The 12,500-nt window shown below is 44.4% G+C and overlaps 1 protein-coding gene across 3 annotated transcripts in view; it reads right to left on the reverse strand.

The window, feature by feature from the left end:
* Window positions 1-12,500, reverse strand: part of pde1cb (phosphodiesterase 1C, calmodulin-dependent b) — a gene marked incomplete at its 5' end in the record, with an annotated part of 193,135 nt that overhangs the window by 19,573 nt on the left and 161,062 nt on the right. For all 3 annotated transcript variants that reach the window (XM_079505394.1, XM_079505393.1, XM_079505395.1), the window contains 3 exons: window positions 4,751-4,852; window positions 6,746-6,874; window positions 8,059-8,159. In XM_079505394.1, the coding sequence (XP_079361520.1) occupies window positions 4,751-4,852; window positions 6,746-6,874; window positions 8,059-8,159 (332 nt within the window). The remainder of the gene's footprint in view (window positions 1-4,750; window positions 4,853-6,745; window positions 6,875-8,058; window positions 8,160-12,500) is intronic.

Here is a 12,500-nt window from a genome sequence, read left to right on the forward strand (position 1 = left end):
GAGAGAGAGAGAGAGGAAGGAGGAATCAAATCAACACGACATCCAAATGATGAAGTGCTCCATAATGTTATTCAGTGCGCTGCTCAGATGAATTGGTGCAGACATGCATTCACTTTGAATTGGGTGTGTTCACAAAGTGCTATAAGGTGCCTCACGGACGGTACAACAATGGACATGAATACAAAGTAAAATCCAAGCGAACCCAGTGGGTGTGTGTAAGTGCGTGTGTGCGTGCGTGCGTGCGTGCTAGAGTTCAATACACACTATGCTTCAAAACAATGTTTCTGTCATTTGTATGTCCTCTGTTGTTCTGCAAACAAAGCACGTTTGCTGTACACCAAGCATTTGTTATGTGCGCACACGAATGAACACTCAAACATACTGTAAGCGCAAACACAGTGACTGCAGTCACTGCACACACCAGCTCCCACGACATGCAGGAGGTCAAACAGAGGTGAGATCGTGTGGCTCTAATTTCGCCCCAAATTTCCATTTGTGACAGATTTACACCCTTCAAGCGCAACCCAAGCCAACTGACTCACTATGCATTCGGTATAGCCAGCGTCATTATGCTGCTGACTCTGCATTCATTAGTTTGTTGTTTATATGTGTGCGTGCGTGCGTGCGTGCGTGCGTGCGTGCGTGCGTGCGTGCGTGCGTGCGTGCGTGATTACATTGTACTCAGCAGTCTACTCTACAGTGTAAGATGATATGGCCAGTGATAGGGCCGATTCATACTCCTATTTTACCGCTGTTTCGGCGCTGTAGTGCCGAAATGATTTTGGCTCGTCAGACATTTTCAGTAGCACCGAAGAGCCGACTTTAGGACGGTACCCGCCCCCCCGAACCTAAAATGACGTCACATTGTAGGCTCTACATCGCCGAACCGACTTTTATTCGGCTCTAAAATAGGAGTATGAATCGGCCCTTAGAATAAGTACTCAGACAGAGGTATAAATAGCAATACTGCAATATATACTATGTTACTCTGAAAAAGGCCTGTGTTCAAACCTTTACTTGAATGAATAATAGTACATGAAGTAAGAAAAATATACCTACAGTTGCAAAGTAAAACGTATATACTCTCTACAGTATGTTGTACTCTACGTGTTTCCAAATTTGTTCTATCTTCAAGCGTGTAGATCAGGAGTGTCCAAACCTTTTTCAAAGGGGGCCATATTACAAAATATCAAAACACCCAAGGGCCAATTTAGCTTCTGATTTAAACTATTCTATTTAACTATCATCATCAATGGTCTTTTGTAATAACCGATCTACAGGAACACGAGTGACATAGCCATGCATTGTGAGTTTGTAGATAGATAGATAGATAGATAGATAGATAGATAGATAGATAGATAGATAGATAGATAGATAGATAGATAGATAGATAGATAGATAGATAGATAGATAGATAGATAGATAGATACTTTATTGATCCCGAAGGAAATTTGTTATTATCTGCTATTTTCACAACTTTTGTGTGACACTCTTGTATGGCAAAGTATAGAGCATTGCTTTTAGCTCAAATGTATTGCTCTGGGAGGAAAGTGGGAGGACAGCTGGTGATGCACTGTCAGGCTGAACAAAATGGCAGAACAAAATGGCAGCACGTTGAAGGTGAATAAATAGTCATGCCAGCTTCCCTGCAATTATGTCAGCATGTACAATTCATCATTTTCATGTCATATTCACATATTGAGATTGATGGTTCACTCAGCAAAAAGGAAATCCCCATACACTTCAGTTCAGAAGTTTTCAGAGTCATAACTGTAGCATCATTATAACCACTTTCAAACTGCCGTCCTTATTTTCAATAATAAGTATACACTAGGAAGTGTATACTACTACTGTGCAATTTGCATTGCACAGTACGCTCAGTGCGCTATTTCAGAACACGCCCTTAAAACCCAATTACCGCCGGCATTAATTCATCCATCGATAGCGTACTGCCAGGGTTTTATCGCGCGTAACACTTACTTTGAATAACCAAATATCCGTAATCGCATCTTACTATGAAACCATTCCGTGTGTGTTGACATCACTGGTGCTTGTTCTCTCGGTCGGTGGTGGATAAAGTGGACCGCAAGTATCACAGCGCCTGCTACAGGCCGTTGAAAACGCTTGTCTGGGCCAAATCTACCCCCTCAATGTCAGTTCTGAGATACAGCCATCTGAAATGAGGACGTTATCGAATTGTTGTCAGAGGAGGAGGAGGAGAAGGAATACATGTTCACGTCGTGAACGTGGAAGGTAACAGCAGATTGTATTCTGATGATGTGCTAACTGCTGCTGGCTGCTATAATGTTAATATAGACCTATGTCTTCTATTGTGTTCTGAAGGTCGGGCTGCTGTACTGCCACAAGTGTTAATGTTATATTTTATGTTGTATTGTGTTCTTATGGCTGTCTGGCCGGGCCGCTGTGCTGCGCTGTGTGCCAATTATACCCCCTGTCCTGTTGTCTTCTCTTTCTGGTCTCTGTGCCAGTGCGCATGTATGCCTGCACTGTTTAGTGTTTACTATTACATTTTTATGTTTTGATCATCAGCGCTTTGCCATAGATACATACACTTTGTGAAGCCTAGCTATGTCTTTTCTCGGAGAGGCCACTGTGTGCACAGTGCTCCGTTTGACATGCTCCGTATTTGAACGTGCGCACGCACCCTAACGCATCGACTCAACTTCGACTTTAATGTCTGACAAGCAGTGGTGTAAAGTAACGAAGCACAATTACTTTGTTACTGTACTTAAGTACAAGTTTTGAGAATTTGTACTTTTATTGAGTATTTTTCTTTTTCTGTAGTTCGTTTACAACATTTACAAGGAAAAAAATCGTACTTTTAATCTGCTATACATTAAAATTGGACACCTTTCGTTACAAATTAAAATCTTAATCGCATATTTCCGCGCAGTGCGCGCACAACATGCGAAATATGCGGGGCTCGCTTGATTTCAGTCATTTCACAATCCCCACATTTTCAGCATAACGTTTATAAAGCCATCGCCTCACCCTCACTCATTCGTTCACATTCACACAGAGAAGCATTGTGGTGTGGTGAAAAGCTGGACAGAAGCGCCCGTCTCTCTCTCTCTCTCTGGTGCGGTGAATAAACTGTGTGTGTGTGTGTGTGTGTGTGTGTGTGTGTGTGTGTGTGTGTGTGTGTGTGTGTGACTCTGTGTGTGCACGCCTGTGCTGCTTCTGCATCGGCTCTGTTTTCATCAGCTCGACAGCTCGTCATCATAGCTGTTATTTTGCATGGCTGTGTTGTGAACACATACCGGTACAACACAACTCACCCACCCAGGTGATGGTGTTGTGAACACATACCGGTACAACACAACTCACCCACCCAGGTGATGGTGTTGTGAACACATACCGGTACAACAGAACTCACCCACCCAGGTGATGGTGTTGTGAACACATACCGGTACAACACAACTCACCCACCCAGGTGATGGTGTTGTGAACACATACCGGTACAACACAACTCACCCACCCAGGTGATGGCAATACTAATCACTGTAGTCTTACCGTATATTGCATCAAAACTTCTGTCGAACATGACGGTCGTTAAAGTTGATAGCCGTTTCAACTTTCTCCCTCGTATTTCTACTTTATTGAAATAATGTCATCCACATTGCATAGCCTATATACTGCAGGCTTTGTTGACTAGATTTAGAAGACATTTTCAAGCTCTGGCTCTTGATCGATTAATTATATGGAGAAATCATTTAAAGATTTTTGTATTTTTCCAGTTTTTCATGAGTCTATGAGGTGACAGTACTTCATTAGACACCCTGGAGTCGTTATGTGCAATGATATATTCACTTTGTATTTAGGGTTTCTTCCTGGAGGCTGAACCCTTGACAGTCAAACGGGCCAATGAAATTATCAGTAATATAGTGACATCACACTATCAGCCCCTCCCCTAACACCTCCCCTTTTATCATACAACTACAACTGTGGGTGCGGCTTAAGTTCAGGTGGATCACCATCCATCACCACCCACCAGGCAAACCAGGGATACTTAATGAACTGGTGGGCGTGCCCACATAAAACATTTTAACAAATACTGTACACTTTTTTGTAAAAATTATACCTCCTTATATAACAATAAGACCTGATGATCATGTTTTAGGGTGGAAAAAAATCGCGGCACTCCATCTTTAACATGCATCTATGTGACAGGACAGCTTGCCCAATGCCCTCGCAGAGTGGAGTGGGTGGGGCTTAGTGAAGGGCTTAATATGATGTCTGTTTTGCAATGGCTCTCTCCATTCAAGGACCCCTAAATGAATATGTATTTGACTGTGAAATATATTTGTACTTTGTACTCGTACTTTTACTTTTATACTTAAGTACATTTTAAAACGTACTTTTGATACTTAAGTACATTTAATGTGAGCTACTTTTATACTTTTACTTAAGTAATTTTCGAATTGGTTACTTTTACTTAAGTAACTTTCAAGTAGAATAACTGTACTTTTACTTAAGTAAAATATGTTTGTACTTTTTCCACCACTGCTGACAAGTCGACTAGGAAAAATCAACGTGTTAATGCCCTAATGTGTGTATAGTATACATACGCAAATAAAGGTATCTGAATCTGAATCGGAAGACTTCGTCAGTCTTCCGGGTCAACTTCAAAGGTCCACCGAGCAACTTCCATTGAAATGAATAGCGGTGAGGGGAAGGGGGGTGACCATCGTCTGCCCTCTAGATTATATATAACTCTATGCACACTGACCCCTCTGGCTGCTGCAGGTAGTTCTTCATGGCTTTCACCTGCTGGAAGTGGCAGGACATGTCTGTGGCCAGCACCATCTCCACCACCAACGCACGCAGCTCTCTGGGGGAGACACACACAGGGGAAAGGAGACGTTATGATTGATGCTGGGTTCAGGACATGTCTGTGGCCAGCACCATCTCCACCACCAACGCACGCAGCTCTCTGGGGGAGACACACACAGGGGAAAGGAGACGTTATGATTGATGCTGGGTTCAGGACATGTCTGTGGCCAGCACCATCTCCACCACCAACGCACGCAGCTCTCTGGGGGAGACACACACAGGGGAAAAGCTCACATTTTGTACTTGAGTAAAAGTATCAATATAGAAATAGAGTGTAAAGAGTCTGGAATTCAAAATGAGTAAAAGTACAACTATTGGTATCAAAATGTACTTAAAGTACCAAAAGTAGAAAGTACTCTTTATGCAGAATATCTCATTTCAAGTTTTCAAATGTATTACAAATCTTTTGAAAATAGCCGTTCTACAAGCTCACAATTGCGTCGCATCGCGATGCAATTGTGAGCTTGTAGATCGGCTATTTTCAAATGGCCAAAATGTAATATACAGTAGGGCTGAAGTGGGTAATGTATGGTTTGTAATAATAATCCAAATCTACAAAGTAACTAGTAACTAAATCTGTCAAATAAATGTAAGTAAAAGTACAATATTTGGCAGTAGCAGCGAGTGCATTCTCCGGCAACGGCAATGAGACGCAACACTGCCGTGGAGGAGGGCCGGCATCTGCCGGTGGATTATGTCACTCCATTGCCGCTCCATCTCGGTCTGTTCGGCACTGCCGGTAAACTGCCGGTCGCTGCCGGTTAACAGCCGCGGCACTGCCGGGAGAAGGGGCAGCATCTGCCGGGGAAACTGGGAGGATTATGACACTCGACTGCCGCTCGCTTCCGTGGCAGTGTGTTGGTCCGACATGCATTGCGTCGTGCTTGCGGTTAGGGTTAGGGTAAAGGGTTTGGACTGATGCCGCCGAGAAACACTGTCGCCTGCCGCGGGTGTTCCGCGCGGCTGACGCCATTGCCGGAAAATGCACTCTCATATTTGGATCTGAGATGTAGTGGACTAGAAGTAAAAGTATTGGATATTGGAAATACTCAAGCAAATACAAATACATCAAAACTGCACTGAAGTACAGTACTGTAAGTAAATGTACTTAGTTACCTTCCACCACTGGAAAAAGGCACGTTATTTATGATTGATGATGTGTTCCATGGATTGCTAAGTAAAGTATAGTGAGTCAGACTCAGACTTGATAGGTTGGAGAGCAGCTGTCTCCTTTCATGTATCATCACACTTTTAAACAGTTCCACTCCTTGCAAAGTTATCAGACCATGACGGCGGCGTGAGAGAGAGAGAGAGAGAGAGAGAGAGACACTACGGAGGCGCAAATTCCAATTCTCTGAACTTGATTCTGTTTACCAGCCCCAGACTGAGCACGATGATTACTTTGTGCCAACAGGCGATGAGTTTAAAACGGTTTTCAATGGAGCCTATACGGTACTCATCTAGTTAGATGTGTAGCTGGGCTTTTATCTCCCTCTGCCGTCATTCACTCTCTCTCTAATCTCTATATACGTAGCTTATCTGTACATTTCTCCCTATCTGTTTACTTCTCTGCCACCGTTTATCTCGCTCCCTTCAATCATACTCAAATCGGTTATTTCATTGTCATCTCTCTCTCCCTTCTCTTTCTCGAGCTCTGCCTCTCTTTCATTCTCCCTATCTGGCTGTCACCCTATTGTCAACCATCTCTCTCTGTCTGTCTTCCTGTGTGTGTGTGTGTGTGTGTGTGTGTGTGTGTGTGTGTGTGTGTGTGTGTGTGTGTGTGTGTGTGTGTGTGTGTGTGTGTGTGTGTCTCTCTCTCTTTCTCTCTGTCTCTCTCTCTCTCTCTCTGTGTGTGTGTGTGTGTGTGTGTGTGTGTGTCTGTCTCTCTCACCTCCAGTCATCCTTGGAGAGGTTGCAGAGAATGTTCATCTCGTCATCGTCCTGCAGTAGACGGTAGGCGGCGCTGACGTGGTGGCTCTCCAGCACCGCGCGGTCGTTGTACAAAATAGCCGTGTCTGACCTGTTGAGAGAAAAGGATGGGAAAGATCAAAGCCTTTTAAAGTCTCAAATCAACTACTAAGAAATTAATTTGATAAGACCACCCTCACCATGAAAATACCAGTTAATTTACCTTTGCATGTATACACCTGTATGGTAGCCTCACCTGTTACTTTGTTCTCGCAAAAGATTCGACTAGTGCCACGTGTTCTTATCAAGGACAGTGGTTGGCCACGTGTAGTGGTCAATCTAACCACGAGTAGTGGTCAATCTAACCACGAGTAGTGGTCAATCTAACCACGTGTAGTGGTCAATCTAACCACGTGTAGTGGTCAATCTAACCATGAGTAGTGGTCAATCTAACCACGAGTAGTGGTCAATCTAACCACGTGTAGTGGTCAATCTAACCACGTGTAGTGGTCAATCTAACCACGAGTAGTGGTCAATCTAACCACGAGTAGTAGTAGTATTTTGTTTCCACCGGGAAAAAAAATACTTTTAGTTACTCCAATGCGCCCTCTACCGATATTGCCCAGATAACTGCCTCATAGAGAATATTATTCCTCCGGTGAAAAGAAATCCCTTTCTGGCCAAAAAGTACCGTTTATACGTGTGGTGGGGGGCTCAGAGTGCGTCCACTAAGGAAAGTAGGCTTTCTAATGACACAACCCGCCTTTGTTTTGGCGAGTAGCAAAAACATTCTTTTAAAATACGCTAAAGGGGAGAGGCTGGTCTGATTTTGAAAGTCCCACAGCCTTATACTGCAGGGCAGAATCACAGCCTTATACTGCAGGGCAGAACCACAGCCTTATACTGCAGGGCAGAACCACAGCCTTATACTGCAGGGCAGAACCACAGCCTTATACTGCAGGGCAGAACCACAGCCTTATACTGCAGGGCAGAATGGTAGAAGCAGTAGAAGGCTATGGACCAGAGCTATAGGACCCATAGCTTCACTCAAGGTCCAGTAATCAACAAGATGAATCCATTAGTTTTGTTTTGAAGGAGCCGAGTTTGAAGTTAATTTATAACACCCCCCCCCCACCCGCTGTTATGAATGCACTGCAGGCTATCTGGAAGTGAATGTGGCTGGCTGGCTGGCTGCCCCCAGAACAACTGCATGAACACATTGATTAGGCTGGTCTGTGGCATGCATTTCTTATTGTATTATCCATTACCTGCATTTTTTATGTTATGATCCATTACCTCGTCTGAATGTGGAAGTTGTTTGTGGTCCCCGTGTGCTCGTAGTCGTGCACTGCTGCCGCAAAGATCATGGCAAAGATCTCCAGCTCGGTCAACCAATGCTGAGAGGAAGAGGAAGAGGAGAGGAGAGGAGAGGAGAGGAGAGGAGAGGAGAGGAATAGTGTAAAAGAGACAGAGAGAACAAGGATGTCAAGAAGAAGAGAAGTGGACAGAGAGAGAGAGGTATAAATGGTGGTTGTAAAGACATTGTGCTCTGACATTACACAGGGCTGGTAATACAAATTAGGGTACAGAATGGAGAGAGAATAAAAAAGTGAAGGTGATCACTGTATAGGAAACAGGAATGTGGTAGAGTTTACAGGAAAGGTATGAAGCATCGTAAAAGTAGTGGAAAACATTATATAAAGTGTGGAGAATTTCCAACACCAGAAATACATTATAATGAATGGGAAGAAACAGAGTGGAGAATTCTATGATCATCACTTTCATTTCGCTCAATTTTCCTCTCGCTCGCTTGCTCGCAGCATTTTCTTTTTGATCATGACTGAGGTCACACACATGAATGTAGAATTGTAGACATGACAGTTTCCTTGCATTCCACATTATAAGTTAGGGCCTCTGTAATCTGCTGCCCTGTCAAACCTTGACTTTTTAATTGAGAGGGGCGGTGTGTGCAAGGCAGTGAGATCGAGTGCTTTCTTAATTTCTTATAGGCATGAATCATGGCAAAGGCAAAGCAGGGGCTAATGCTGTCAAAGAGGCATGGCTGCCTGCCCAGCCTGCCCATCTACATCTGTTGTGACCAAAAGAGAGTTGAGCCAGAAGGCAAAGCTCTCTGTCTACCGCGCAATCTTCGTTCCTACTCTCACCTATGGTCATGAAGTGTGGGTCATGACCGAAAGAATAAGGTGTGTGTGTGTGTGTGTGTGTGTGTGTGCGCGCGCTCTATCTCTAAGTTAAGTCTAGTTGTATGGTCCTCATTTACTCGTTTATTCCATGTTTTCCTGAGTTGCGTTGTGTGCTGGGGTACAACCTTGAGTTTATTACATGTTTTCCTGAGTTGCGTTGTGTGCTGGGGTACAACCTTGAGTTTGAGAGTTCCTGACTCTTCAAAGTATAATGTCTAAATGGTTTCTACATCCTCATGAACCCATAAAAAGACGTATCACTCATGATTCTATGATGTTTAATTCAGTAGTTTAAGATGTACCCTGTTTCAGAGAGGCAGGTATTGTGGACTTTCCCGGTATGGCTACAAGAAGTATAATTTAGCATGTCTGTTGTTCTATTATGATGTTGGTCATGCCCATCTATGGTACAAACATCAGAAATGTGCATAAAAGTGAATCATTTTGGAGTTTAGATAACAATGAATTATATGGTTTTGGTTTTGGAGGAGTGTGTGTGTACGTGTGTGCGTGTGTGTGTCAATTTAACAAAGGTGCAGACGATCAGTAATCAGCAGAGAGTAGCAACGTTTGCGCTACTCTATGCCAAATTGAAGTGGACTCGGCCCCAGACTTTTTTTTTCTCCCTGGAAATAATAACGTCTGGGTTTCCGAGGCTAGTGCGGCAGTGGCTCAGGAGTTAGAGCGGCCATCTTGGAAATCCGAAAGGGTCCAGGTTCGATTCCCGGCTCCTCCTCGTGTCCTTGAGCAAGACACTGAAACCCCCGACTGCTCCAGATGAGCGGGTTGGTGCCTTGCATGGTTTCCTCCGCCATCGGTGAGTGAATGGGTGAATGTGAAGCACGTTGTAAAGCCATTTGGATAAAAGTGCTATATTAATGCAGTCCATTTACCATGAGTCATGCAGTTGATTTAACTCGCATACAGTATGCACTGTGTGTGTGTGTGTGTGTGTGTGTGTGTGTGTGTGTGTGCGTGTGCGTGCGCGTGTGAGTGCACGTGCATGTGCATGTGTCATTAAGAGCAGGGTGAAAGATGGCGAAAGATGGCTGATCCATCCCCTCCAGCATATTACCCAGTGCAAGCCTTACTTATGAATGAATGACCTGTTGGTGATTTACTGGGTCTGGAGGAGCCAGCATGTGTGTGTGTGTGTGTGTGTGTGTGTGTGTGTGTGTGTGTGTGTGTGTGTGTGTGATAGATGAAGTTCTTCTGTTCTCCCCAGATGCCTCGGGCTCCGGCGCTAACCCTCTCCAAGGCAACGCGCCGCACTGAAATGCAATGCGTGGACAGCTGTCACAGCCATCGTATTACTAGGGTGACTAAATAAGAACACTGGGGCCATGGCTGGCCGCCTGGCCGGCCTGCAGGGAGCTTTGAACCCAGATGATGCAGACTTGTTTGGGAACATTGCAGCATGGCATCAGTGAAGCCCCTAATGAAAATGAACTGACAAAAAGGAAGATTAGTTTAATTTTCTTCCATCCATCTTCAACCGCTTATCCGTAGTCGGGTCGCGGGGGCAACAGCTCCACCAGAGAGCTCCAGACTTCCCTCTTCAGAGCAACATTAGTGACTTCTTCCTGGGAGATTCCGAGGCGTTCCAAGACCAGACGATTCCTCCAACTGCGCCTTGGTCTGCCCCGGGGTCTCCTCCCAGTGGGACGTGCCTCGAGGACCTCCCTAGGGAGACGTCCGAGAGGCATCCTAACCAGATGCCCGAACCACCTAAGCTGGCTTCTTTCCAAGCGAAGAAGCAGTGACTCTACTCCGAGTCTCTCTCGTGTGACTGAACTTCTCACCCTATCTCTAAGGGAGATGCCAGCCACCCGTCGAAGAAAACTCATTTCGGCCGCTTGTATTCGCGACCTTCTTCTTTCCGTCATGACCCACACTTCATGACCATAGGTGAGAGTAGGAACACTTCATGACCATAGGTGAGAGTAGGAACACTTCATGACCATAGGTGAGAGTAGGAACACTTCATGACCATAGGTGAGAGTAGGAACACTTCATGACCATAGGTGAGAGTAGGAACACTTCATGACCATAGGTGAGAGTAGGAACACTTCATGACCATAGGTGAGAGTAGGAACACTTCATGACCATAGGTGAGAGTAGGAACACTTCATGACCATAGGTGAGAGTAGGAACACTTCATGACCATAGGTGAGAGTAGGAACACTTCATGACCATAGGTGAGAGTAGGAACACTTCATGACCATAGGTGAGAGTAGGAACGAAGATTGCTCGGTAGACTTTAATTGACATGTTTCATTCTTCTTTCATTTTCTTGCTAAATTAATTTAAAACAAGGTCTGTTTACTTTGTGTTCTACACACTGACTGCACTAGCCTGGCTAATAAGCCAGACCGAATCAGCCGTTGGCAAAACATTTTTTCCTGCTGGCGGATTACGGTCTGGAGAGGCTCAATTGTACGCCCATTTCCTACACCAGAGAACTGGTGTGGCCAATCGGAACACGGTATGCAACATGGGCGGGCTTTGGTACAGTGACATTCAATGCTTGAGACCTTTGACTGACAGTACCTCTAACCAATTGCGTCAAAGAGAAAATGTTTGAACCCGCCCCCCCGGGACACAAGATCCATACACAGCATCTCCAGACTCAAATACCACACGACAGTGTGATTTGAGTCTGGCTTATTAGCCAGGCTATGACTGCACAGCTTTCAAAGTGGTCAGATAGTCATACCATACAGTTCACACCACACTCTATTTCTTCAAACCAGCTGTCTTAAGTCGTCGTTGTTTCCAGACGATATGACTGATCGGCGACACTGATTGGCTCACACACTGCAAGATATTTCAGCAGGATGCCATATATACACGTAATTTGCCGTGCAACTATACTTTTATGTATTTTTATAAATAATAAATGTATTACTTATTGTCCGTAATATTTGTTTTCCTTATATGAGCAACAGTAATTTCCCTCGGGGAAGAATAAAAAGTATGCTTTTTCTATTATAATTATCCTAGCTCCGCTGGTCATGAAATCTCTCTCTCTCACACGTGCATGCGCACGCATGTATACGCACACACACACACACACACACACACACACACACACACACACACACACACACACACACACACACACACACACACACACACACACACACACACACACACACACACACACACACACACACACACACACACACACACACACACACACACACACACACATTCAAAACCAGTTTTATATAGCCTCGCGTGGCCAGACTGCCGAGGGGGTCAATTTGTTTTTGCACCGGCTGACCGGCAGATTCGTGTCTGCTCACACAACGCTACGTTTTATAGACTATAGAGCGTACACAGGAAATAATTCCCCATGCATTTTTCCCATAGACATTTCAAAAAGTATTTATTTAAAGACCTGTAAGCCTCGAAAAAAGCCAACTCGGATCGTGACAAATCATGACAACAAACACAATATTTTGGGCCGAACAAATAATTACAAAGAAGAAAAACAACAAAAAAAAGTGTTGTACCCTGACATTTTTTCTT

The sequence above is a fragment of the Electrona antarctica genome (genome assembly GCF_951216825.1).
Source record: "Electrona antarctica genome assembly, chromosome: 1".
NCBI lineage: Eukaryota > Metazoa > Chordata > Actinopteri > Myctophiformes > Myctophidae > Electrona > Electrona antarctica.